Below are 27,377 nucleotides of genomic sequence, written 5' to 3'. Positions count from 1 at the left end.
GTTGGATTTCTCCTGCTATACAATTACTGTCTGCTTGGAAAAATACTCCATTTTGCATTAGAAATCACCTAGTTCATCTAAACCACCTAACTATTGGGATAAAAATTAGATCTAAGAGAAAGGAAGGAGCACTTTCAGTAGCATCAGCATCTCTAAAAGCTCAGGCAGTGAAGGCTCATGTGGAAGCACCCAACAGTTTTGACCTTTCTTTAAAACATGTGTTATTAATACCATCAAAAAATGAAAATTATGAAGAGCAGCTCTCTTTACTAACTTAAAGTCTAGAAAATCACCATGCAAAATTAACTCCAAAGCACTGATAAGGTTGCCAAGGTAAGTCCAAAGTTAGAAAGTGTCACATTTTAGGTGTATAGCCACACATTGCTTGTCCCTCTGCTCTGACACTTGATTTAGTATACAAAGTAGACCTCTGGGAAAGCTGCCTCAGTAAAATTTTCACCATCTGAGGAGTTGAAAGGCTGAGAGCAATAAGAAGATTTCCTGAGGGTTCTTTAGCTTAAGAGCATTAAATGCCACCCTTGGAATTAGATCCTACCCCTGACTCCTACTGATAGTCTCACTGAGGTCAAAAAGTCACACACACAGTATTTTTCAAAAATTATCACCCATCAGATGATCCTCATGTTTTATGTACCCAAAATGAGACACCGAGACAGTCTTGCTGGAATAATGACACTTGCTCATGCAGCTGGAGCTGTGGTCAGTCATGGGAAGGGGTGCATGTGGTGATGTATCAGGTCAGAAGTGTCTCCAATCAGGCCTCAAAAAGAGGAAGATATTTTTACTTCTATTTCTCAGGGCTTCAGTACCACCTCTGTAGCACCTCTCACAGGGTAAATAATGATGGGAAAGCAATGAACAACCATGAGCTGAGTAGTGCCCCTTCTGCACACTGAATGAAGCAGGATTTTTGAAGAAAACAAGTTTGAGGTCAAATAAATAAGTATCAGAGTGTATGTATGCACAGGAATTGAACTCGGTTCACCAAACTGGCTTAGTTATAAACACTGCCCTCTGATCACTTACCTAATTCTCTTGTTTTCACATTGTTTGGAAATACCATATCCTTTTTGCATAACACAAAATAACATAATGGAACATAATATGTAATGATAATTTTTATAAAAACTATTTTCTATTTCTAAAGCCTCGGGTTTTATGCAATGGTGCCTTAATCACCTGTATCAACATATATTCAATGCCACATTACTATGATGACACAATGAAGACAGGAAAGAACAAATTAAAAACAAATTCAGTCTTTGCAAAGAGCACCTAATTATCTCAGAGGCAGATCAGGGTGACGGAACACAAACACAGAAAATGGACCTCATAAGAGACAGCATGTAACAGAAATGAGCAACACAGTCTGCAGCATTTCTTTTCAAGACACACTTTAATACTCAACAGAACTCACAAGCACAGAATAATACCTGAGCAAACTACAGCAGAAGTTTGAGATAAATACAATATCCACAGTTACCTGTCACAATATGTATATATTAATTCATATAGGTATTCTATATATAGACATATATATTCACAAATATATACAGGTATGTGTATCTAAGATTAAGTAGTTTACTTTGATACATTTTATTGTTCAGTGCTCAATCCTAATTGCACTTAAATCACTCCCATCAGTATTTTTCACTGACTCCTACAACACACTGGAAGCACAGGATTCAGTAAGAAGAGTACTGAGATTCCAAAACATCCACAGTGGCTCATAACAGCTTTGAGAAATATAAGGTATAACACTCTTCAAGGCTATAATGTTTCTTTGATTTTAAAATTACCATGCAGTCTCCTAAAAAAGTTATATTTACTGAACAAAAGTCTCATCACAGTCTAGCCTAAAATGACTCTGCAGACCAAAACATTAGCAAGGGAGAACAGCTCTGCTATTTTAGAGACAAAAATAAACATTGGGATTAGTGATGGAACAGCTTGCTCCAGATTATTTTCTTCCATTTTATTAGTAGATGTACAAACTACATTAGCAAGATATAAATCCAGTATTTCTTCCTTTAACACCAAAAGAAAATCATCTCTCATTGTTCTTGTATATTCTGTCAGCCTTAAAAAGGAAACTGCATTATTCAAAATAGAACCAAATTATCAAAATGAATCTTTTAATAATTAGTCTCTAGTTCTCCTCACAAAACAACAATAAGGGGTTATCCCTATTTAATGCAAAGAGAAAGAAAAGCTTCACATTGGGACAGCAGCCACACACTAACAGCTGCTGCAACTGCATTTTATTAATTCTAATCATACACAGAAGCCACATGGCCAAGATGCTCTTAAAAAAAGCACCAAAAAACAAACCCTACAGAAACAAAAACCAGCTTTTATTCCTTGCTGGATATTGAAAACCAACAACCTCAACACTTCTCATATTGCTCATGTTAAAAAATGATTTCTTTCTAATAGCTTTTGCGCTTCTAATCACAAAAGTCCCCAAAGGTTCCAAATTCGTTGTCTGAGATGTAAATGTTGTCATTCATGGGTTAAAAGGCAGCAAAACACGAGCAGAGGGTTGCACTAGGATTACAAGTGATTATGTATTACCCAGGTTGTATCAGTGCTGTAATCGGTTTCTTCTTGTACTCAGGCTGAGAATCCAAACACAGACCTGGGCTGGGATCTTCTATTTAGCAGAGTTCATCAGCATGCATCCCATAAATGCAAGAGGTAGCAGGGCTTTGGTTTTGGGTTGAGGTCTTTTCTGGTAATTCACAAGCTTTTTAATATTTCAGTTATTTCAAGTAAAAACTGTTTTAGGGTACCCACACAAGATTCCCGCATCTTTGCACATACTTTCCCTCAAGGTGATAAATAGCTTTCATATTAAGAAGCTGGCTACTCACATCACCAGGCTGGCCAACAAGAACAAGGAGCACCATGCCCTGGCTCTCTTTGCTCCTCACCTCCAACTAGTAAGACATCACATTAACATGTATTAAGTCCCAAGGAATAAAGCAATTCTGAGAAACATTTTAGCTCCTCCATCACAGACACAACTAAGAAAAGCTGGGTAACATTTCAGACTTCAGCAAAACACAAAGGCTGCCCAGAGAAGCTGTGTGTCTCCTCCCCTGGAGACATGCAAAAGGCATCTGAACACAATTCTGAGTGATGCGCTCTAGGGAACCCTGCTTAAGCAGGGAGGTTGGGCTAGCTGATGTCCACTTGGGATGCCAGTGGTCCATTCCAACCTGGCCCATTCTGCCAGCCTATGAATCTCCCTCTCTAGTATCTCCACTCCTCTACAGCAACATGATGTCTGTCCGTCATCCTTCTCCACGTGCATCCACCTGTCAGTTCCCACCAGCTAAATTTGGACCCTCTGCCCACTGTCAATGCAACCCGATAGAAGCAAAGAAGCCTTATTTCCTCTGAAGGATCCACAGGCACCATGGGTTGGGAGGAATTGTAAGAGATTGAGAGAAATCATAACAACACAGGAGAAATTGCACTGCCATGGAAGTAAAAACAGCAGTGGGCCAAAACCCACTAGAAATCAGTTAGAACAGATCTGCCTTTTTATTTTCTTTTTAAGAAGTGGTCCACTCCTTGTGGCCAGACTTTCACTGAAGAAATGCAAGGGTTAGCTCCTCCAGTTGGCTGCAATCCATCCCCCAGCTCATAAAAAAGAAAAATCACACAGCTTCAAACCATCCCAAAGATTGAGCACTACCTTTAGCTCTTTTGAAAGAAAGCACAGAAATTGCTTACTAAGGGAGTTGGACTTCAAGAATAAAAGAGCTGCAGCTGTCTTCAGGCAAAACAAAAGCTGCCGTTGAATTTAAATTTTGGTTCTGCGGTAATTTATGCTGCAACAAAGAAAGATGCCAGTTTGGGAAAGTAGGACTCTGTGCAGAGTAATAACAGGCTTCCCCATTGTCAGAGACATCATTTGAGCATCTCTCAAATGTGACAGCACTGAAGAGGTTTTCCACATTTCTTTTGCTCCTCAACATTTTTAATAGGGAGGGTTTCAATATTTTTAGATACAGCAATAGAAGAATCTGTATTCCTCAGTCAGGGAAGGTCTGAATATAAATCTCAGACAATCACCCCAACAACACAAGATTCCCAAGCAAGCAAAAATCAGTAGGGGTTTTATTCTTTGACTTCACAAATGGTGGATGCAGGCCCTCAGCAGAAGAATTGCTTAATGTCTCTGGGCTGGACACAGGTTTGGCTGCACTGGATTAACATCTGAGGAATCCAGTGGTGTTACTGTGAGTGAAACAGCCTGACATGACCAGAAACCACCTCACTGAGAGCAAGTCTAGAGGGAAATGACATAGGAGACAAGTGACCTTACATCAGGAGCACTGCAAGGAGTTGAGCACACAGAACATAAGAGTGAGACGAAAACATCTACCAAGAGCAAGCCTAGCAAGTATGAATAGGCAACACACAGTGGTGCTTTCCTGTGGAAAAGTTTCCCAGCACAGAAATTCATTTCATGTCCTTCTGGTCCCTAAAACATGGACACAGTACCAACTACCAAAACATGCTTCCTCCTAGGGACTGGGAAAGATGGGTAGTAGCAAGCAACAGTCACCATTGCCTCACCTCAGAAAGATGACTGTCTAACAAGTCCTCCATCTGGATTTCCTCAGTACTAGCAGCTTTATCAAGAGCCTTGTGGAACTGGACATTGCCTTGTTTTTTGTGGTGCCATGAATGTTAAATGCCTACTCAAAGAAAGAAGTACAAAAGAGGTCTCGGTGGTTGTGAAGTAAAGTCTGAATATATGATAGCAGTGTTTCTTAAAGACAGATCACAGAATCAGACAGTAATAACTTTCAGCATTCAATAGATTATTCCTATGCCTTTTGTCCAAATCTCAGCACTACCATGTATGACCAGCACTCCATTTTTGCATTTTCTGGCCTCTATAAATGTTCTTCACACTACTTTGGTACAGGCCTTATCTCCAGCCCAGGACTGTGATGCAGGTCTGCTTTTCTTATCTTGTATCCTGCTTTTCATATATCTATTCCCAAGTTCTGACCCACCTCCTTCCCTCTCTTCTTAAATTTCATTAAAAACTTTCTCCTTAAACACAAATATGCCTCAACAAATTCTTTGCCTTATTACTAATCTCCTGTACTTTCTTCCTCTCCCTGTATGGTCAACAGTATCATTATTCTTCTCAGCATTAAAGCCTACATAATGTGGGGGCCATTTTTCATCACTATTCTTAGTTGACATACCTGGCTATGCCTATCAAAATCTTCCTAATTTTTCATTCTTGGAGTTTTCTTTTTATGACAGTGACATGTTCCAACATTCCATCATTACTCCTATGATAGGTTCCTCTCCAGTTTTTTTTCATACCTAAACTATCTAGAAATTTAACCATGGCCCTAAGTGCAAGAGAAATATCAGACCCAGCTCACAACTTTGTAGACACCAAGGTAAATCAAACTAAGACAAATCCATATGAATCAAGCCCTTGGCTTGCTTCATGCTAGCTATAATAAATACTTGCATTTCTCAAAGACTATGCTATTTTTAATAGATACATATGTCCTAAAATAATTAAACAAAAGGGAAACTTGCTTTAGAACTCTGAAATGTCCTCTTTATATACCCTATCTGTCCTAGGCACCTTCCAGTAACATGGAAGAATACAAGATTTAACTAGGTCTCTGGAATTTTGGAGATTAATGTAACGCTACTGATTTGTACTGCCACTTCATTTGTACAATCTTTTAACAGAAGAGTAATATGAGATTGCAGAAAAATCATCTGACTTCCTTTCTGACTTGTTTTAAAAGACATGTTATAATAATCCATTTTAACAATTATCAAGTTTTATCAAGTTTTATTTAAAAGTGAGCTGAATGAGGAAAAGAGTCTAAAAAAACTGGCCTACTGGAAATGTAACACTGTATCCTAAGTCTCTAAGTGCAGGCTGTGACACAGATGATAAATTCTGTACCAGTAATGTTTGCTACAGCAATTTTTAAGATGAGTTTCAGAACATCTGCACTATCTTGCAAAAATAGTACAATACTATTAAAAAAAAAAGGTGATGCATATTTTAATTAGAAATATGGCATTTTAAAATTCAGGCAAAGGTACACAAGCATGAAAAAAAACCCACAAGATGTGGTCTCAAAGTCCACAGGAAATACGTCACTGACTGCAGATTGGGTTTATCCGAATTTTAGAAAAAACCTATGGAGATTAGTTTTTACCTAATACTGCATAAGATGATTACAGTTATTTGTGGCACTTTAATTCCTGCTAGAAACAAAATTATGTTTTATAGAGATGTTTCTACAAAAAAACCCAAACAACCCTGACATAAACCTCTTTTATCCATTCTCATTCCACAGAACCACCCTCTAAGCTGTGGAATCATGCACTTTTCTTAATGAAATGAAGGCTAGACAAATACATAGCAGAGGTTTCTCAAAACAAATTGTACTACACTATGTACTGCATTATTAAAATTTATTAAGTTTTGTAAAGAACAGAACTGGAACAAAAAATATTTGGTTGCCCTGACACATCCAGATGACTATTATTTACTCTCTTTCACAATTTCCCTTTTTTATCTCAGCACAATGTCTCCAAGATGCCCCATTATGAGACAATCCCAACAAATGAGGCATTTGGATTTCTGGAGGTTTCATTTCCTCTTCCTTTTAAAAATGTTCACATCAGCACATGTACTACAATTTAAGAGAACCTTGTGATTTTACTATCAGCTAGCTACAGATGAACCTACAAAAAGAAAAATCCCTACAAGGCCCTAACAACAGAATAACTCCTCACTACCCATAGTAGAGTGGGTAAAATCTTTCTGGTCAATGAAATCTAGAATTAAATTAACAGTAATGTCAACATCTAAATTCATGTTCTTCCCCTTGCATGCTCCTTCTGAAGAGTTGCTCCTCCTCTCTGCTCTTCGGCCTGGATTTTCAAAGCATTGTGTTTGGGCCACTGGGGTCTAAGTGGCACTCCAGAGACTGCAGTTCCACATGTCACTTTGAAAATGTTCCTCTTAGCAACTAACTCAGCTGTCACTGAGCACAGCCACTCTAGCGAGAAGTCCAGCAACAAGAACAGCCCAAAGGGAGAAGAGAACGCTTTTAAACACTAATTAAAATGTAAAAGGACAATCCTTCAATAATCCTTCTGTAAAGCACTTACAGAATTTTTCCTTATTGTAGTGTCTCCTTGCATGTGTAGAATATATGCAAGAAAAATATTGAATCTTCCTTTCTCTCATATTACCCCACTGTTCAGTAGTCCACATTTAATATTTACGAAACACATTGAAGATAAAAATAGTCACACACACATTGAGAAGCCAAGTTCAAAGATGGCTGAATCAAATCAGCATAATCACACAAGCATAACTTTGAGAATAAAAGGAGCTAGACTATCCTCGATTTGAAAAGTGACTTATTATTTTCTTTAACTGTTGTTGCTATACTCAATTTAAGACACCCAACAGATTTTCAAAGCCTTTTGGAAATTAATAAGAATTGAACCCACACTTAAAGAGCAGAGATGGTTACAATGGATAAATTTATTTCTAAAGAAACCAAATTCCACTGAAGTTGTGAGAGTTGGCACATAATTTTATGTTCACCTCATTCCTCGTAAGAATGCACACCTCTGTATCCAGTTCTGTACAAAAAAAAAAATCATTTTTCATTAGGACTTATAGCCTAAATATTCAAAAGGTCAATCATGCTGGATATAACCAATATATGACAGCTATAAATGAGAGTGTTTTGGAAAGCAATGAACTTTCAAATTCTGGAAATTAAGTCTCATTAAGATCAGGCTCAGAAAAATGGACACTTTCAAGACCATTAGACATTCTGCAAATATAAAAGACAAAGGAAGATTAGCAGTACAGAACTTAAGAAGAAACCAGAAGCTCTGCCTTAAGTATTCCTTTGTGTAGTGGCCTGATTTATACATGAATAGAGAAACTATGCCATGAAACCAAAACAGATGTTATGGAAGTGAGGGTCTTTTTAAATACTAATTATGCAAAAACCTCATTATTGATTGTGTAATAACATCATCTGCCATGATTAAAATGTGAGGAATGTCTCCTCTCACAGAGGATTCTAGAATCCAGACCAACCAAGTAACAAACCAAATGTACTAATGAGAGACTTTGAACATGTCTTGCAATTCCCAAATCTCTACTATAAAAGGAAGCATTTAAGAAGCAGGGAAAGACGTCTAAAGGCTCACAAATTAAAATGCTAACTTCTGTAACACCATGCTCCTCTATCTGTTATTGTAGCAATCAAAGGATGCAAGTTCTTCTTTGGATTCAACCTTATTGTAGATATAATCACTTTTTCATTTCTAACACGTTAGAACAGATATTTTAGTGCAGCCACACACAAAGCACACATGTTGTTGGAAAACTATGATGTACCCTAATTACTTCCAAGTAGTGCAGAAGTAAATGTACAACTAATGTCACTTCTGTGACTAGCGTATTTCTTCAGTACACATTTCTATATCCATAGTCACCTTCATAAAGACAATATGGAAAGGTCCAATTTTTTTTCTCCTTATTTTCAAATCTATTGACAACTATTTGGTAAATTCAATTATTAATCCCTTTCCTTTTTTAAAGCATAGAGAGCAACTAAAATTATGCAGAGTTTATAAAATAAAGCTCATCGCTTTAAAGAAGTTAACAAAAGTTACAAGTAAAATAGCACTAACATTAATGAATTCCATTTGTAGGAAATGTTAGAGACTGGTAGTACACATTTTCTACAAATGCTACAGGAATTCCTGAAACTAGTCCCAGACCTCCATTGTCTTCCCAGTAATAATGCATTATTGATGTGCTTCCACTTTTATGACGCATAATCATAAATTTTTCCATAACTGGCCTTGACTGTAGCTCTGCAAGGAGCACAGCTGATACTCTGGCTTCAAACAGCCATAAGCTGAAGGCATGTGGACTTCCACAAACATAATTTGTGTTAGGAAATGCACCCTTGAGACAAGCTCCTCACAAAATGTAGTTGTGCATGAAGGAAGGGCCATGAAATGTAAGCAAAAGGGCAAAGGGAGGTAGAGCAAGGGAGATGCACAGTCACAGGTACCATTTCCCATGACTGGCAGCCCAGGCACAGCACAAGAACAAAGAAATGCCAAGGCAAACATGCATGACCTTGAAAACATTATACATAACAACTTATGGAGGTTGCTTTATATAAGGCTCCAAAACAACGAGCGCTTGATTTTAACATCAGTTACAAGATGAAATAGGGATCTTCAAGTGGAAGAAAGACAGTGATACACCAGCACATCTATTTGAACACTGCAACACCACACAAATGGGAACATTCTGTGAAACTGTGTCCTAGAGCAATTTTCTTAACTCATTTTTGAGTTTCTCTGCTGAAACATTTCACAAAAACATAATTCAAAACAACAAAAATTTTCAAGGCTACTTGGTGACAGTGAAATCCATTAAACTTTGATAATTTACCTGTGAAGATGGCTTCATCTTTGCATAAACAGTTATATCCTACTCTGATTCTATATTTTCCATTAAATAAAGCAAAGCAGCAAAGTTAAGATATTGAATAATTACTCCTAAACTTTTATTAGGTTTCTGTTACTTTTCCTTCTCTGTAAGTATGAAAATACCTTTAAAATATCAGGACGATGAGTTTCTGCTCAGAGAACCTGTAAGGATTACTTCAACATGCTTTTCACCATAAACACAAAATTAAATAGTGACTAATAAGAAAGTTACTAGGTCTGACCTAGCTTTGGCCTCCAAGACAGTGCACCTAATACTAAATATTAGTACCTACCTAGGAGTGCCTGAAACAAGCTGCTCTTAAAGATGCCCATCACCTTTCTGATGGCTTTTTTCAGTTGTTGCTCTTCTGGCTTCCGCAGTTTTTTGCAATATTCTTCCAGCAGTACTAAAGCTCGGTCAGTATCTAAAAAAAAAAAAAAAAAATACGAAACAACAATGTCTTCATTAGCTCTGAAAAGTATCTAAACATTCAAATGTTAACTACACATTTTGAGAGGCATTCTTCACACATACAAGCAACATTTATAGGAAGTGTTTATAGAATCATAACAGCACTATGGCTGGAAAAGATCTACAACATGAAGTCCAACTATTAAATCAGCACCACAGTGTTCCCCAGCAAACCATGTCCCCAAGTGCCACATCCACATGCCTTTGGAACACTTCCAGGGATGGTGGTGTTACTGCTTTCTGTCATTAGCTGTATGTCACAAATAACATATGCAACACTGCATATGGGAAAATGATCTTTGGAATAGCATCTATAACAAGTGTTCAACTCCTATTTATCCAAGACCATCTGGAAGTTATGCGGCCTGGACCAAATTATAGCTTGCAGAAGCTACAAAATTATATACAATAACCATTATAGAAACCCATGCAGGAAAACTGGCCTTAAAATATATTCAGAGAAGACATGAAAGTGTTTGCTTTGCATCTACAGCACTCAGTTCTCTGACTGACAAATGTGTATCTGAAAGGCAGGTGTCCAAGAGTGAGGCTGGTTTTTTTTGTTCCCTCAATACATAAAATTGCTATCTACCTCTTTGGTAAATGAGGCTTTGATAGCAGACTTTCATCCATGTACTGGCTCAAAGAGAGCAATCCAGTCTTTCTGCAAGAGCCCAGAAGAGCAGAACTCTGTTTCTCCTGCTGCTATTATCTTTGTGCAGTCACTTGCCAAGAGCATGAGTGACATGTAAAATTGCATGAAATCCAAACACCATCATCTTACAGAGAAGAAAATGGAGGAACATGGAGAATCAGATTTCATCTGTCCTTCTCCCCCATCCCAGTTAGATTCCAGAAATGTACACAAACATATGTATGACACTGAAATATCTGCACATGCTTTTGTAATTGAATTGCCACCAAGCTTTCAGTAAGATTCCCAAACACTTAAACCCCCCAAATTAATAATTAAAAGCAACTGCCTCAATCTAAATTTCTTCCATTAGAGAGTGCCTTTATAATTATTTTTTTACTAAACAACTAAAATAAAAAATTTCTTTTTCACTGTATAAAGATTGTCTGTCTTTGTTCAGGATCTTGATAACTCCCTGTATTATAGGCCTTGGGAAGTGACAACCAGATGAGTTCACATTAGGGCAGAGACACAACTCAGATTCTGTAACCTGATCACATTCTCAAATTAAAAAAGGGGAAACTTTTAATCACTTGTTAAAATTTTAAAAGATGCAATGTTTTTTTCTTTCTCCTCACAGAAATTCTACCGGCTACAGGCATTTTATCAGAGAAATGAAAAACATAATGAATAAAAAGGAATTTTATTTAAATGTTTTTATATGTGCACAGACACATATATATAAATATATAGAACCATTAAGGTTGGAAAAGACCTCCAAGATCATTGAGTCCAACCTTATGAATATATCACATAGATAGGAAGATTAGGGAACATTTTATAGCAGTCTAGCCATTACAATGGAGGAGCTCACAATCCTCTGCTTTAATCCTACCTTGAGGGGGTCTCCAAGAGGAACCCCTTCTTTCTATGATAGCTATCCTTAAGGAAAGTAAAGATTAGGCAACTGCACTTAGGACCACTTACAACCCATGCAGAGAGAGAGAGAGATCAGCCCTTTTAAGGGCACATCACAATACGTGAGCTGGGCTTCCATCAAATTGCCCAAACCAAAAGCACAGCCTTGAAATAAAGCCCTGGATCCAAGTTGGATATGGTTGGATACAAAGAACTACTACTGCATGTAAGCTCAGCTACTTTTGCTTTTAAAAACCCAATCATGACTGTGCCTGACCCACCTGAGACATCTGTACTTTCACTGACGCACTGAACATTCTGGCCACCCTCAATAAACGTGTTAGTCCATAACTAAAAGCATGGGTTGGAATCAGTAATTCACCTTCTCCCAAGCACAGACATGCATATCCATGGTTACTTATAGTAAAGTGAAGCCAGAGTGATGGAAAACCACTGCAAAATATCCAATATGGAGGACACATTTTAAGAGTAGAATGAAAAACTAGGAAAATAGGATGTGAATGCCTCTTCCACACCAGGGATACCACTCTCTTTCTAAATGACTTGGTGAAGCATGCTGACATCCCCTTCTTCATTAATCATTCCTTTCCTAAAGTGTACAGTTCATATTTTAAAAAGTACAAAGCTACAAAAAGTAGCATCCTTTGAGGATACAAGTAGTTTTTATTTTCACTTGAAATACTATTTTTCAATTCATGAAAATGCAAAGACTACTTTTGTTGCTACTCCTTGTTGTTACTACTTTTTGTTTACCCCAGAAGAGTCCTAAACTCTAGAAACTGAACAACCAGCAACAGAGTACAGTTCCAGTGTCAAATCTAAATCCCAAATCAAGTAATAATCTTCCTGCCTAATTTTCCTCTCTAGCTTTAATAGGCTACATTAATTTTTACTCCATCCCTAAACTCCAGCATGGAGCTGCATCCTTTTCCTGCACAATCTCACTTGGCAGCAGTGTATCTAGTTTTCCAAATAACTTGTAATGGCCATTATGTGCTGGGTGATTCAATCAGGACACCCAGGTATATCCTGATCCTGACCAAGAGTATTTCAGCATGTCAGGGACAGGGGCTGGTGCAATCACTACTGCTGGAGTAGTCCTGAAAAGCTAAGGGAATTATGGAGACTACTTGAATCTCCAGTCAATTTATCACCAGATTAGGCTTTAAAAAAACTTTCCCCCTTCTTGATGAACTCTCCTGGCTGTAAATTACTCAGAACTAGACCTTTATACGGATTTGACAGTATTTAGCATGATGGGGCACAATCCTGTTCAACACCAGCATAGCACATTCCTACCTCTGCACACCACAGCAATAGGAAATAATGTAATGAAATGGCTCAGCTCAAAAATGCTAAGTACTCTCCCCAAAAAAACCATTGTCAATGCCCAGCCACACCCAACACAGATGCAGTATTTTTTCTTTTGCAGCTACAAAGTTTAAGTACTATCTGGTTGCAAGAATGGACTACAGCACAATACTCAAATAAGAACCATATTCCCTGTCACCCAGTTAAGTGGCAGTTTTTGAAACTGATTTCCCACACTGATTTCTTTTCATTAAGAAGAATGAGAGATTGGTGGCTTTCATGAGGGGCTGGATCACTGTATGGATTACAGTATTCAATAAAGCACACAATTTATAGCAGCCAAAAATAAGTCCTGTACCTTACAGAGTACATCAGAAATGCAACCAAAAATATTTGTCCTATGGAATCACTATTCTCCAGTACTAACACTGAAGCCAAATTCAAGCAAGATGACAAAACCACCAAAGACACAATTTAATATCCTGAGGTTGGCCTCTGTGTGGATCCTGAGGAGGTCTTTTGTCTGTGAACAAAAGACCACTGAAAAGTCAGCATCAGCTGCGCCCCATGAGGCCTGCTGGACACAGATCTAATTTTTTTTACTGCTTCTTTGTATTTTATGACATTATTTTTAAATTGATCCTATTGGCTTTGAAAGATGACTTTGGTAAGAACCATTGAGAAGATACAGTCCTACAAAAACATGCTTATATTCTTACAGTCAGTAAATGCATTATTGCTTTGTTTAAATAAATCTTACTCAAAACATCTTAATACAAGTGTAAGAAAGACATTTCAAGGAATAAAAAAGCTTTTACAGTCCTACAGGATTTTGTCCAAGAAGTTTTCAGTTCACCCAAACTAATTCACAATTCTGTAAATTCTATTCCTTATCACTCCACAATTTTTTTAAGTGGTTCAGAAGTTTGTGGCTTATGTTACTGATCAGGGAACAGGTAATTGCTACAATACAGCAAATCAGAGATATGTAATGGTGACACAAAACTACAGAGCAGTTACTTTATTTACTGGACTCCCTCAGAAAACTTTCCTTCCTCTATCAATCTAAAGTTTTTTTTCACACAAGGAATCATTCAATTTTTCTTCTACAGAATGATTCTCTGCTTAATGCGTTCACCTGTGCAATACTCAAAGAGGAGGCAAATCCTTTCCTCAGAGTTATTTTACTAGATGGTATCACTACAGAATATGCCACACTTTATAGCACCCCAACTGCACAGCTTTTTCTGTGATGTTGAATTTTAAACTTCAATAAGTAGACATTTATGCTGTAGAGTAAAATAATCTATGGGGGCAATGTTTACATATCTGATACAACAAATACAGAAATGGTATAGAAAATTGTACAGAAAACCCAAGTTATATTTTAACAAAACATAACTTCAGTATATCTTACAGACAAAAAGTTTTCTGGGGATACTGTCAAAAAGAAACAAAGCTATACATCCATGCACATACAGAGTAACATGCACTATATAACAGGAGAAATTAAATTAGCACCAATAAATTGTTTCCTAAAGCATTGCTCTTAAAATGTAAGCCACACATATGAAAGACTTAAATTATGCATACTTAAATCAATACTGCAATAATTTTATCACCTACTTTGCTAAAATGGTATCAAAATCAATTCCACCTACTACTCAAGGTGATATCCAAGATCTGGATGCCACTTAGAATACTAACCAGTACCTTGAATCAAAAACATTCCCTTCCTCTGCTGGTTTGATTTCTATGTTCTCATGTCCACTTCAAAACTCCATGTAGGCAAGGAGACACCATACTTCACTGCAGTACTTACAGTAGAGTCTTGGTATAATTGAAGCATCTGCAGCTCTGTTGGTGTGGACTGTTGAGTTGATTTTAAAAGTTTTTATGCTGCCATATGGGACTAAAGATGATACAGCCCTGCCCATACATAGCAGGTCACACGCCACACCATAGCATAAACCCCAGAAACAAGTTTCTTAAATTTCTCCCAGGTGTTTAGGCACACCATTTATCCTTCAGATGAACTTAATATACTACACCTGTAGATAATTTAGGCTTATCTGTAAACTTCAATAACTAATTAGGAACAGGTTTGACTAACAGGATTAACTGAAACTATATGAGAAAGTAAAAGTGATTCAAAAAACCAGTCTCCAAGCAGCTACATTTTCAGTCCAGGGTTTGTTGAAATGGAACCACCACATAATTCAAGCAGATGCTGCTAAGGCCATATATATGCATGTATGGGTATTTTCAAGCCATTGAGCTCCTTCTGGCCACAGTAAAGTCATATAGGTTGAATTCTATATGGACCCATATATGTAACTGGCCAGGACCAGTCACTGATTTTGCACTCAAATTGTTGTGCTTTGAACACCCCCAGTCTGCTGAGAGCTGCTGCTGCTTTCCTTGGGAGTATGATCCTGTCATTCAACTCCTGCTATGAAGCAAGGTACCTCAGAAGATGGAGAGAAAAAAAAAAAAAAACAAAAATACAATTCCAAACTCATTAAGTTCTGCCTTGCACATGGAAGAAATCAGACTCAGCTGGTTAACAGCACCCTGCACCAGCACAAGGGAGTATCAGGCAGCCACTGCCTCTCAGGGAACCAAGTCTACCACAGCCTCTTGCTAAGTTTAGAAACACATTTACATTTTTCTCCTCCCACTGGCACCAGAGTTTGTGAATGAAAATATTTTTGGGGAGCAACAGGGTGGAAAAAAATGTTAACTTCAATGAAAAATAAGGTTTCATTGAGATATTTAACATTTATCGAGAGAAATTTTAACATTAGTTGAGATCTAAGTCTAACTGAATTGATAAGATGAAAGGGTGTTTTCATTTCAATTTCTTTTTTAAATTTCTTAATCTATTTTTTCCTAAAAGGGATTTCAGTTATCCTCTGACTTGCCAAGTCTGTTTTAGAGGTGAATTTTAAAAGAAATGCCAACACATTTCAGGAGACACTTTACAGGTCTTTGAGAACCAGAATTGGGAAAATGTAGGGCATTGAAGCAGGAAAAGGCATGAAGAATGGTGGAGAAGAAACACAGGAGCCAAAATAGAAGTGAGAAATGGAACCAGAACACCAGGAAAGGGAGCAAGGAAGTGTTCTCAGTGATCTTTGATAACTTTAGAAGAAAAAGGATCTCAAAAACTACTTTCATTTTGGAAAGTTCACACCTTCATTCAGATCACCAAAAGAGACTGAGGAGCAAACACTGTTCCCTGCCTCCATTATTTAAAGATGTCTTGATTTGATTCTCTGGTCTGAAATTCTCAAAAAGTTAAAATGAGTTGTTACAGATCAGCAGGAGGGAATGCAGTTAGAAATTTCCAGGCAACCTGCCTCAGGACTGATCCAAGTCAAACCTATCTAACTCATTTACCTTCCCTGATCTTCACACAGACCATCTAATGCAAAGGAATAAATCCTGCTAATACACAATACTCACTACCCACAGAGGAAAAGAGCAGAAAGCAGAAAGTTAAATTTTAGAATGAAATTCAAGAAACAGTACTCTAAGCTGGCTGAGAAAAACATAAGCTGTAAGCTCCCATGATTCAAAGGACTTGAGAACTACTCGACAAATAATAATCATAAAATATTTACATATAAACACACATATTAACCTAGTAGTCTGCACAGAGGGAAAGCAGACAGGGAATATGTGTAAAAACCAGAAAGCTCCCAGCATCCTGAGCCCTTCATCTCTTTAAAAGGACTAAGCAACAATCCAAAAAATGCAGCATATGGGTTATACAACCTTGAGGGAGCATAAGGCGTGACGTATGTGACAATCACCCAGTGTGGCAAGCACTCAACAAGCAAAAGGGTTAAAAATAACAGCTCCTCAGGATATGCATGGCACATAAATCCATCTTCTGTCCTGCTAGGAAAAACAAGGGGACAGAAAAAGGAGGGGGGTAATCATCAGAGGAATTACCAGGCAAGCTTGTTTCTAGGGGTTTCAGCTTTTAGCAACCAGATTGGCACACAGAGGAGGCCAACACATGGCCTCTGGAGATTAATCTTGGACAAGTAGAGAGTCTTTCAAGGAATGATATTTCAAATTGAGGTTACATTCTGAGTTGCCCTTGCTCTCCATTAACTGTAAAAAGCGTGACATCCCTAAACTAACCATAGCCTTGGTGAATTATCTGCACAACTGCTTTCCTGCAGAACACCAATTTAGGAACAATTCCATTGTGAAGCAGTGTTGGTCCATTCTAGACCATGATGCTGTCAGCAGACAAGAAATGGGCCAGACAGACTGTGAGAACTGCTATGCAAGTACAAATTTCTCAGAACAAGGCAGTGTTACATGCCCAGGTATATTAAGGGGAAACCAGGCATGCAAATGCCAAGGAAATCTGAAGTAAAGAGGACAAGTAGCTTAGCACTGAACAGTGTTACCATGCAGTTGTGTTATTGCATGTCTCTCTGCCCCACACAGCTGCCACGGAATCGCAGAAGTTGTTCACCAGTCTCTTGTTCCAGAATATTGATTTGAGCAGATGATAAAATGCAGAGGGCTAAATGTTCTGCAAGTCAGACTGCTTTGAAGGGCAGGAGTTGTGTTATGAGTGTCAGCTGAACTCTGAGAAACAGAAGAGACACAGAGCCTGGAGGAGCCCTATGAGGTTCACAGTTTTCCTCCCTGCTGTGCAGAAGGACCCAGGCTTACACCCAGATGGCATCTAATTGCACTGGTAACCTCCTGCAACATCCACAAGATCCCTCACCATCTGACTTCAGGGCTTGAAGGTTCTAATGATTTTTTGCTACTACATAAAAACAATAATGTTTTGTTATAAATCAGGACAACTACGTGTCCTCCAGATGTCAATTTGTAAAGCAAACCACCATTATTCCCATTAGAGCCTCTTCTACACTTGTTTGATTTGTCATGTCCCTCCCCTGCTCAGTGTCCTTTTTCACAGTTCCAGCCTCCATAATTTTTGTATACTTTTGACATTCTTAAAGTCTCTTATTCTCTTTTCTGGAATTAAATTTATCTTAACACACAACCTATAAACTCAGGCTGGACACCCAGTAATGATTCAGAACACTGACTGGTGGATGGAGCTGGACAGAAAACCATCAGCTTTATGAAACACACCACACACAACCAACCAGGAAAGTGATGAGTTTGCTGTTTTGGTTGGGTTTTTTTTGGGTGGGTTTTTTTTGGGGTTTTTTTTTGCCTATTTGTAAGAATCAGACTTTTTGTCTAACTTACTATAAGGAAAACTAAGAAAAATTTCATACATCTGCGTTGATTAGTTCAATGTAACCTTGTTGTCCATGTATCTTCCAACTTGATTTTATAACATATAATCACGAATCTGGTAAAATGCTGCCTTCACACATTTTTTTTGTTTTAAATATAATTCTTTAAACTTGACTAACTGTACTAACACAAGGAATAGTATAATTATATAAAGATCAGGAAGTGGCTCAGGATAAACTCACAAACTTTAACATTTCCGTTAATCAGAAAGCATCCTGAAAACCAAGCTACATTCTTGCTTCAGAGCCCCTAGATGACTATCTGACTCCTGCAATCCCACAGATATGTCTTCCTTACTCATCCCTGCCTGTAAACTACAATTAAATATTGAAAAAATACTCAGTATTTAGTGTATAACCTGTTAATCTTAGGTATCAGACTTCACCAGAAGGAAGAGGCCAGTTAATACCAGGGGCTCACTCTGGGACTCAAATTTTTCCCATCACATCACTTCTTCTCAGGGGACCACAAAAGGATTTTAGCAACTGCTGGTATCAGCTGATCATTCCTTCCAGGGCCATTCCTTTTTTCCAAGGAGTTCTCTTTCCCCAGGTATGTTGAAGGCATGTGGGACCTGTTCATTAACAATCCTTGCTCCAGTTTGGTGACCCGACTAAGTGACCAGTTTGAATTTCAAACAAGAGAATGAGCAGATTCTGGGGCCTTGAGACTCCTTCCAAAACCAGACACTCTGCAATTACAAGTAGTTTCACCTGACCTTCTTGTTTCTGCCTTTCAAGTGTCACAATGTTAAAAATCTAGGTGTAAAAATGTTAAATCAACAATGCAAATATGAAGACAGAATGAAAAATGAAGCCACAAACCCTCAAAATGACATAGCACCAAATGAAAACCTCTTATTTATACAGCTGAATAAATGTAAATTGACATCTTAAAAATGCAAAATTATTAGAGTGCCCTGCTTTGAAGAGCTTACAATCTAATTGAATGCAAGACACAAAACTAGTGGAACTTGATGTATACTTGCAAGAGTAAAAACCAGGAGTTGCACACTTAGTACAGCAGCTGTGTATTTTTTTCCTTTAAAAGAACATTCAGTATCAAAATTAACATAAATGTGAAAATTGGTGTGAGACAGAAAACTAAGAAAAAGATGCCTGTTCAGGAATAAATAACTTCCAAACTCAGAGAAAAGAATCAATCTATTACATGAAAGAAAACAATTCAGTAACACAAATGCTTTCTAGTAATGCAAAAAAATGGAATGAGATCAAATTACCTTTATTGATTAGCAAAGGCATTATGGTCTTACATTTTCTCACATCCATGTTGGAATTTTTAATTTGAAAACCTTTGTATTATACTAGAATCTCCAAGTCAATTAAAAAAACCAACATGCGCCTTTAGGTAACAACATAAAATAAATGTTACATTTTGGACATTAAACAACTGGGTCTGTAGATTTGCAAACCCTGGGTTGGGGTTGTTTGGTTGGGGATTTTTGGTTAAAAGTACAGCTTAGCAGACATCCATCTGCAAGGCAGTGTTAACATAGTGCTCAACACCTAGATCTGAATCAGAAGGAGCCTGGAATTATTCCACTACAGCATGATGAGAGATATGCCCATACGGTCAGGAGAGAGAAGACCATTTGAAATCAGAAAAGACTGGCTTCTGCTTGTGAAACTGTAAACTGTCCAGATTCCCTCTACATGATTCATTTCCCTGATAAATATGTTTTGAAGGAAGCATTAACATCTTCAGTCCAAAAGTGAATAGGGAGAATTGCACTGACTTGTTCTGGCAAAGTTTTGGCACACCAAAAACTCTTCTGGGCCACATCAAATAAAGAGCAAATATTTTCTTCACATATTTTGTATGTTGGTTACTACTGCCATCACCCATCAGGTCAGGGCAGCCTTGCTGGCTCTTTCTGGGATGAATATGGCAGAGAAAACATGATCTTTATTTCTATTTTTATAAAGCTGTTGTTCAGCACCGTGTTAATTTGCAGTAAATACAAGAAGATACTGCAGTGAAACAGACCTTAAATACTTCTAATATGCAGAAACCTGGTATGACCTGACCAAAGAAGCATATCTGAGTATGGCAGATTTTCTCATTTTGCTGAAGCAGGGACTGCAAAATCATTTTTTATCACATTTGGCCACTAGTTACAAATTCGGCTTTTTCTCCATGGTTACCCTCTGACATCTAGCTTGGCCATCTGGAACAAATTCAGAAGGAAAGAAGAGAGCATGAGAAGGAAAAAGATTATGCTTATAATGCAAGACACCATTGCTTCAACTGAGTGCAATATGCACTTAACAGGAATGGAGGAGAGGATGCACAGCTGCCTCTTGTGCTTGTATCAACACTACGGTTGCTTCCAATTCCAGTGACTAATAGTACAATAATTTATAACAATTTTCCCCCCCTAAATTAATGAATAGTGTTAATTTATAGCACTCACAGAATACACAGTGTCAGCTCTCATAAATATCTCAGATAAGGAGATGTTTTGCCACTAAAATTTATAGGAGAGAACGAGACATCATCAACCTGAGGTAAGGGAGTTATAGTGCGGTTACCCTGTGTTTTGTCTACAGGGAGTGAGAAAATGACAATTGTCCAGAAGGCAATGCAGATCTTAGGTGCGTTAAAATGCCCTTTGGAGGTGGATCTCTCTCTCTGCTGATCAAAGCAACATTCCAGGACAAAAAGCTGGGCATCCTACCTGGTGAGGCAACTAAAATGGGATGGATCTACATTAAACATCTGAGAAGTACCAGAATAACAGAAGGACTGAAAAAAGAGCATAAATTTCAATATTCCTAGTCCAGAGCCCACTTAGTTTTGCAGTGTGCATGCACATAACAAAGGCTTGTTCTGTATAATGCTTGCTTCTTTAGTCCTTTTGTAGGCAAAATACTTCACTGTTTCTCACAGTGGAAACAATGTCTGCCTGGAAAAACCTCACTGCCATAAAAGCAGTGACATCTTTAAATCAAAGCTTTGTGGTGAAAATTGGCATGGTTTAGATAGTCATTTTCTGACACTTGTTTGTTTAACTCTTGGAAATCTAAAATTGTGCTTTCCACAGTCTGGAAACATAACTAAAATTTGCATTGCTCCCATACTGAAATTAACTGTTAAAGCCGAGAGATAGTTGAACAAAACTTGGAGTGAAGGAAGTAGCCTTTTAGCCACATACTCATTTGAGAATTCCTATTCAGCAACTGAAAAGACAAAAATCTTGTAATACCAATTACCTGTTACAAGCAAAAGAGAAAGAAAATTTCCAATACATGTTGCATTTGCTGCTGTAAGATGTAAGAAGAGTGAAACCATATTTGAGATTTTTGAGCACAAAAATTATGATCCTAAATTTAAATTTTATTAGCTAAAAAGAAGCTGCCAGTTTGAAAGATGAATGGGAGCTAGCATTGTCTGGTCCTTTATGAACTTTAATAGTTCCTGCTGAGTTGTTCTTAGACCCCTTCCTTTCAACAGACCAGCCACAAAGCCAGCATTACCTCTACAAAATCCGGCATTTCATAGAGCACATCTGTCAGATTCTTCTAAATGGCCCAGAAGTTGTCCACATGGATTCAGATTGGCACGTTTTAATTCTTGACATTGATGTGCTTAATAAAATCTGTCATGGAAGGCATTTTTTAATATAAAATGAAATATGCAAAAAGTTATTCCATGGCAGAATCAGTACATCTTTATAAACAAGGTGGGCAACAAGGTGGGGCAAGTCAGGATGGTATTAAAAGCAGCCCACAGGTTTCATCCAGCTACAGGTACAATCCCTCTCCCTTTGAGAGATCCAAAGTGGGATGAGGGCAGCACAAAACCCAATACTCATATCTCTGACTGCCTAGACACAGCTAGACGTGCAAGGATGACAGGGTTAGTCTAGAAGCACACGTGCAGCCAGGCACCCAGATGTGGGGGTTCCTGCTATCTCTGTGTGAATCACAAGCAGGGCTCCAAAACTGGAATCTGGTCTTCATCACAATTAGTTCTTTCCATCACTGTGAAAGACATGAATGAATTACAGAAACATTTTTGCTATTAACTATTCTGTTGATGAATCCAAAATATGTGCAATTACAGATCTAAATATAGTCTCCTAGAGTTAATAGAAATCAAGCTAAGTAACTCAGAGAAGGAGGGAGGGAGAGCAGATATCTAAACCCATGCAAAAACCTAACTTCACTTCTTCTGTATGGTAGTATTATTTTACTTTGAAGCAAAGCCTTCCTCAAGAAATTCCATATGATTTCCATTAATAGTTCTATTCAGAAATACCCTAGTTTGCAAAAGGTAAAAATTAAGCAAAAAATAATTGATTTTTTACGTCTCAAAATTGTTCATCTCATTTCATCTCTAAATGGCACTGGGCAACAAATTTTTGTAACTACAGTCATACTCCTGTCTTGTCTGATTTAAAACTTTAAGTGTACTTCAAAATTAGAGACAAACAAAAGCCAAAGAGAAAGCTCTTTGTTTAACTGTGCAGCAAGAGTGCACCAATCCATAGTATCTCACCCTATACCTAAAGTGAGCACATCCAACACCACAGGATATTCCAAAGTCCCTTTCCAGCCTCGCTTTTTGCTGGTACTGCCAGCAAGCATGTCAGTGGAGCCTCATTGCCCTCCACAATGAAGTCAGAAAAACAAAATATTTTCACTCTAGCACATCAGGAAGTGGAAATCAGGTACTGACACATGACCACAACCAAGCCTTTTTTTTCCACATCCATAAGAAATTAAACCTTCCAGTAAGTTATATGATTTTTATTATTAAGCAAACTATTTTTTTCCTAACTATACAGGCCTGGACTTTTAAAAGCAAGATAGCAGGCATCACATCAAGCAGCAAGGTGAAGTGTAAATTAGGTGCAAAGCTATGTGAAATTTGAAGACTGGTATTAGATGTGAGAGCTATTTCAATGGTAAATTCCCAAAATACTTCAGTTGTTCTTTAGAAAGATCCACAACTGGCCAGTGCCAAAGAAAACAGTGCTTGGTAACAACTTCCAGTGATAAATATGGTATGTTTTAAAGCTTGTTTCACAGGTTTCTCTGTTGCCATACTGATTTTAGGAGAATATTTTAATCAAATCCAAAATAGCAATGCAGAAAAAAGTGCTGACAAGGAAAGGGATAATCCTGTCCTCAATGCTGATACTGAAATACTTCTTCACAGCCTACAACAGAGTATCCCACTGAGATTTCTGCAGATGCCTTCAATGGGAAGAACAGTAGACATGAACTCTCAAATTTTCTCCAGCAAAGGAAAATAAGTCATTATTAGAAATACTAAACTAGTTAGCCACAAACTGCTGTCAAAATTATAAACTAAATAAATGGGAAAAAAAAAACAAAAACCAAACATGGAAGAATCCCCTCAATCTCCCTAACATTCATAGAATTAACAGGCATTACTTGAAAAAATAGCAATCTTTTTAAAAATTAGAATAGTTATAGGTAGAATATTTTGAGTTGCCAGCATGCTTTTAATTACATTTAGAAAGTTAAAGTCTTTTGCATGAATTAGACAAATTAAGTCTCTCAAAATCACAATGAAGTTGCTGATTCACCAAAATTTTTAATCCTGCAATTTACAAGCTTACATACATTCTTAACAATACCCATTTAATAATCAAATACATTCACACTGGCAACTTCAATACACTGATTGATGTGGCAATTTAAAGCATTTCAAGGGGGACATTTGGGTCTCTTGACTTTATATTTTAATGTTGTCAAAACACACATCCTTTTAACACCAAAGAATAAAGTCAAGCCTTGGTGTACACTAAGACTGACCCCAACTGCCTGGAAACAAACAGGAAAACCAGAGATTTTTAATGCCAGAAGGGACTGCTGTGATTGTCAATCTCACTTCTGCACAAAGAAGCCTGTAAGATTTCACCCCTGAAGTCCTGCAGAAAGTATTCAGAAACTGAATTACAGGTGAACATCTGGCACAGAAACATCCTTAGTGCAAATCACTTAAATCAGGATTAAAACTTAAATAATGAAAAGCCTCAGTTTTCCTTCTGTAGGATAGGAACATGTAGGATAGAGAAGCCTCTGCAGTACATCAGGGTGACACTCTTACAGCACAGCAGGATGAATTATTAAGAATGGAACTCCTCCACACATCTCCACCTTTGCTATACATAATGGCAAGCGATTCCATGAATGACAAGGCCATTCATTAAAATATTTCAGGTTTCAAATTTCATTTCTACACTGTCATTTTTTTAAAACACAATCACAAAATCCCATTTATTGTTTTTTTTCATGAAAATAATTCTAGCAATCTGTGTGTTTTATCGTTATTTATATAGCAAATGTTAACTTACAACTAATGAAGGATTATTCCTATATGGAAGGGAATCCAAAGTCACATCGATTACATCCTCATGTCTGTTTGTAACATTCACTTTTTGCCCCTTCCCCCATATTTTGTATCATCAGATCCAGGGATATATTAGACGACACAGGCACATCTGTATAGATGAGCAGAATAAAAAAAGGTTCCTATGACCCTTACTCTATTAGCAAATTCAGAAATTTTAAATCAGTGTCCAATTTGCAAGAAACCAGAAATAACCTAAGGTCTGCAAGTGTTTTCAGAGTAAGAATTTGCCTTCATATACTTCCCAATTGTTGTTTGAACACTGGGAGTCACATTTTCCAAAGCTGCAAACACAAATTTGGGGTGAGAAGAGGCCAAATGTAAGGCTGTTTGTCTTTTCTTAAATGCTGCCATACTACAGCCTTAGAGACAGTAGTTTTATATTGCACTAAAGCATGGAAATTCAAGCTAATTAAAATCACATTAAAAAAAAAAAAAAAAACATGTTCAAATCACTTTCAAAACACAGCTCTCCTAACTTGTTTTTAAAATCAGCCTTGAAACTTTGTTATTTATTTATGCTGCTATTGACAGCTGATGTTTATCTGCCAAACGTGTCACAAATAGATAACAGATTAAACTACGGTTTTCAAATTTATTAGCGTTTGTAAGAGAGGTTTCTCACAAAATTAAACATCAAGCTTTGCTCTTGGTGTCTGTTCAAAATATCAGACAGCTGATCTTTACAAAAAAAAAACATTTGAGGCCAAATTTGATGTAAATCATAAAACACAGCATAAGATTACTTTTAAAAATTATTATTGTAACTGCACAGATTTTTCTCCCATTTTCAATGCAAAAGAAAAACAATTTCCATTCCCCATTAAAGCATTTTTAATTTGAAATTGTTAAGTATTAGAAATCGACAATCTAACACAATGAAGACACGATATGAGATATGAAGCTTCATAGCCCACCTTTCTTCTTGACTGGCATTCTTCTTCCTACTTCTGAATCTGGTGGCAAGCACTTATTTACAGGTACTAACGAAGTACTACTGGAACACTCTGCAAGGTCAGGAACTGACTATCTATTGCAGAACACTTTTACAGTTCAGTAAGGAAATGCAGCTTCAATCTTCATTTCTGTGAATACTTGCTGTTCCCTTGGGTTGGACTTGTGATGCTCTCCACAAATAAGGAAAAAAAAGGGGGAGAAAAAGAAGCTTTTTGATTCTTTTTTAAGAGATGCTTTCAATTTCTTTAAAATATATTTGATTCTATAAAAATACAAGAGCAAACGTTCCTTGGCAATATAAAACCTTATTATAACTCCTCTTCTGGCAGCAAGGTTTGAAAATTAAAAGATTTTATGCAATACAATTAAGGCACAGTCCATCTCTAGGCAGCTGTCTCAATACTCCACCTGTACATGCTCAAAAACATATTATTTGCAGGACAAAATCGCCCAAGTAATCCAAATAAGGAGGAAGACAGAAACAATCCAAAGCGCCTCAGTAAGCTCTTTCACTTCTTGAATTAATTTTGCTAGCTATGTATTAGGTGACTACACAGCAGACTGAAAAGATCCCTTTTTCCTCACCAGACAAGAGCCTTCAAATATCACCCTCTTACCCAACAGAAGTCACTGGGCAGACACTTTCATTTTTATTATCAGCAAGCCACCCAGCCTTACGGTCTTTAATGTCCCTCTGATCCTCCCATGTATTAAAAGAGAGGATTGAAAACGAGGAAAGCAATCCCTTGACCTGGAATTATTAAAGTGACAGTGCTGCCCACTGGGCATTTGGGCAAAGCAGATTGCTTTGTACTGGAGTCATTTACTTCATGCCATTCCTTCCCTTGCACCGCAGCAGCCACCTCGTGAAAGAGGAATAAGGGGAGTTAGGAGAAGAGCTTCACAAAAGATTCATTTTCAGAGATAGTGAAGTATTAACGAAATAAAAAGCAAGCCATGAGATCAGTCCGGAGTTTCCCACTCAGACGTGCAGCTGGTTGGCTTCAGTATCAGCCTCTCTCTCTCTCCCCCTTTTTCTGGAAAAACAAGAAGAGAAACAGAAAGGGGATAGATTTTCCTCGTCTACTCGTTAAGGGAAAGCCTGAGAAAGGCGGGCAGGCTCCGAGCGCTCCCGCCGGCGCGGGGCCGGGCAGCGGCGGTGCCCATGGCCGGGCTGCGCATCGCCCTCCCGGCGAGACGGGACCGGCTCGCACCGGGGACTGCTCGTCCCGCATCTCGCGGGCCGGGACTCGGGGCTGCCCCCTCCATCCCCTCCCCGCTCCTGCCCCGGCTCTCTCGAACGCAAAGGGAAACGAGGCACACAGGGCTGCCTGCCTGGGGGAACTGGACCGGCGGAGCCACGCTGGTCTTAAGCACGAGGATAATTCCCCCAGGATTGCCGACGGACAAGCGAGGGGCAGGAGCTGAGGGGACGAGGGAGGGGTTGGAGGTGGGGCGAAGCGAGAGGCAGCCGGGGCGAGGGGCGCTCCAAGGGGCGGGACGCGGGGAGCACAACGGAGCCGGCGGCGGGGAAGGGGCAGCGGAGGGAAGGCAGCGGGCGTAGCGAGGGCTGAGGGGGCAGGCGGGGAAGGAGCACGGGCTGAGGGGAGGGGGTCAGCGGGTTACCCCGAGGACTGGGCCTCCCCGCACCGAAGGGGGAGTCCCCGCGTCCCGGCCGCCGGTGCAGGATCCGCGCTCAGCCCCGCCGCCATCGAGGAGCCGCCGCCATCCGCCGCCCCGGCAACCAGCTCCGCGCCCCGCCCGCCGGCCCGCGGCCAA

At 38.5% G+C, this 27,377-nt stretch overlaps 1 protein-coding gene across 12 annotated transcripts in view; it reads right to left on the bottom strand.

Annotated features, from left to right (window-relative positions):
- The window catches only part of DLG2 (discs large MAGUK scaffold protein 2), a 989,662-nt gene extending 962,312 nt beyond the window's left edge, over nucleotides 1-27,350 (bottom strand). For 11 of the 12 annotated variants that reach the window (XM_031505123.2, XM_031505124.2, XM_031505125.2 and 8 more), the window contains exons 1-3: nucleotides 27,225-27,350; nucleotides 25,559-26,635; nucleotides 9,867-9,998 (exon numbers count right to left, since the gene is read on the bottom strand). In XM_031505123.2, coding sequence (XP_031360983.1) covers nucleotides 9,867-9,998; nucleotides 25,559-25,577 — 151 coding nt within the window. In that variant the 5' untranslated portion in view covers nucleotides 25,578-26,635; nucleotides 27,225-27,350. The remainder of the gene's footprint in view (nucleotides 1-9,866; nucleotides 9,999-25,558; nucleotides 26,636-27,224) is intronic. The other variant, XM_077781318.1, reaches the window with a different exon arrangement.
- Between the last annotated feature and the right edge of the window lie 27 nt (nucleotides 27,351-27,377).

The sequence above is a fragment of the Lonchura striata genome, chromosome 2, assembly GCF_046129695.1.
Source record: "Lonchura striata isolate bLonStr1 chromosome 2, bLonStr1.mat, whole genome shotgun sequence".
Taxonomy (NCBI): domain Eukaryota; kingdom Metazoa; phylum Chordata; class Aves; order Passeriformes; family Estrildidae; genus Lonchura; species Lonchura striata.
Note: the sequence above shows the minus strand (reverse complement) of the source record. Positions and strands in the feature narration are given on the sequence as shown.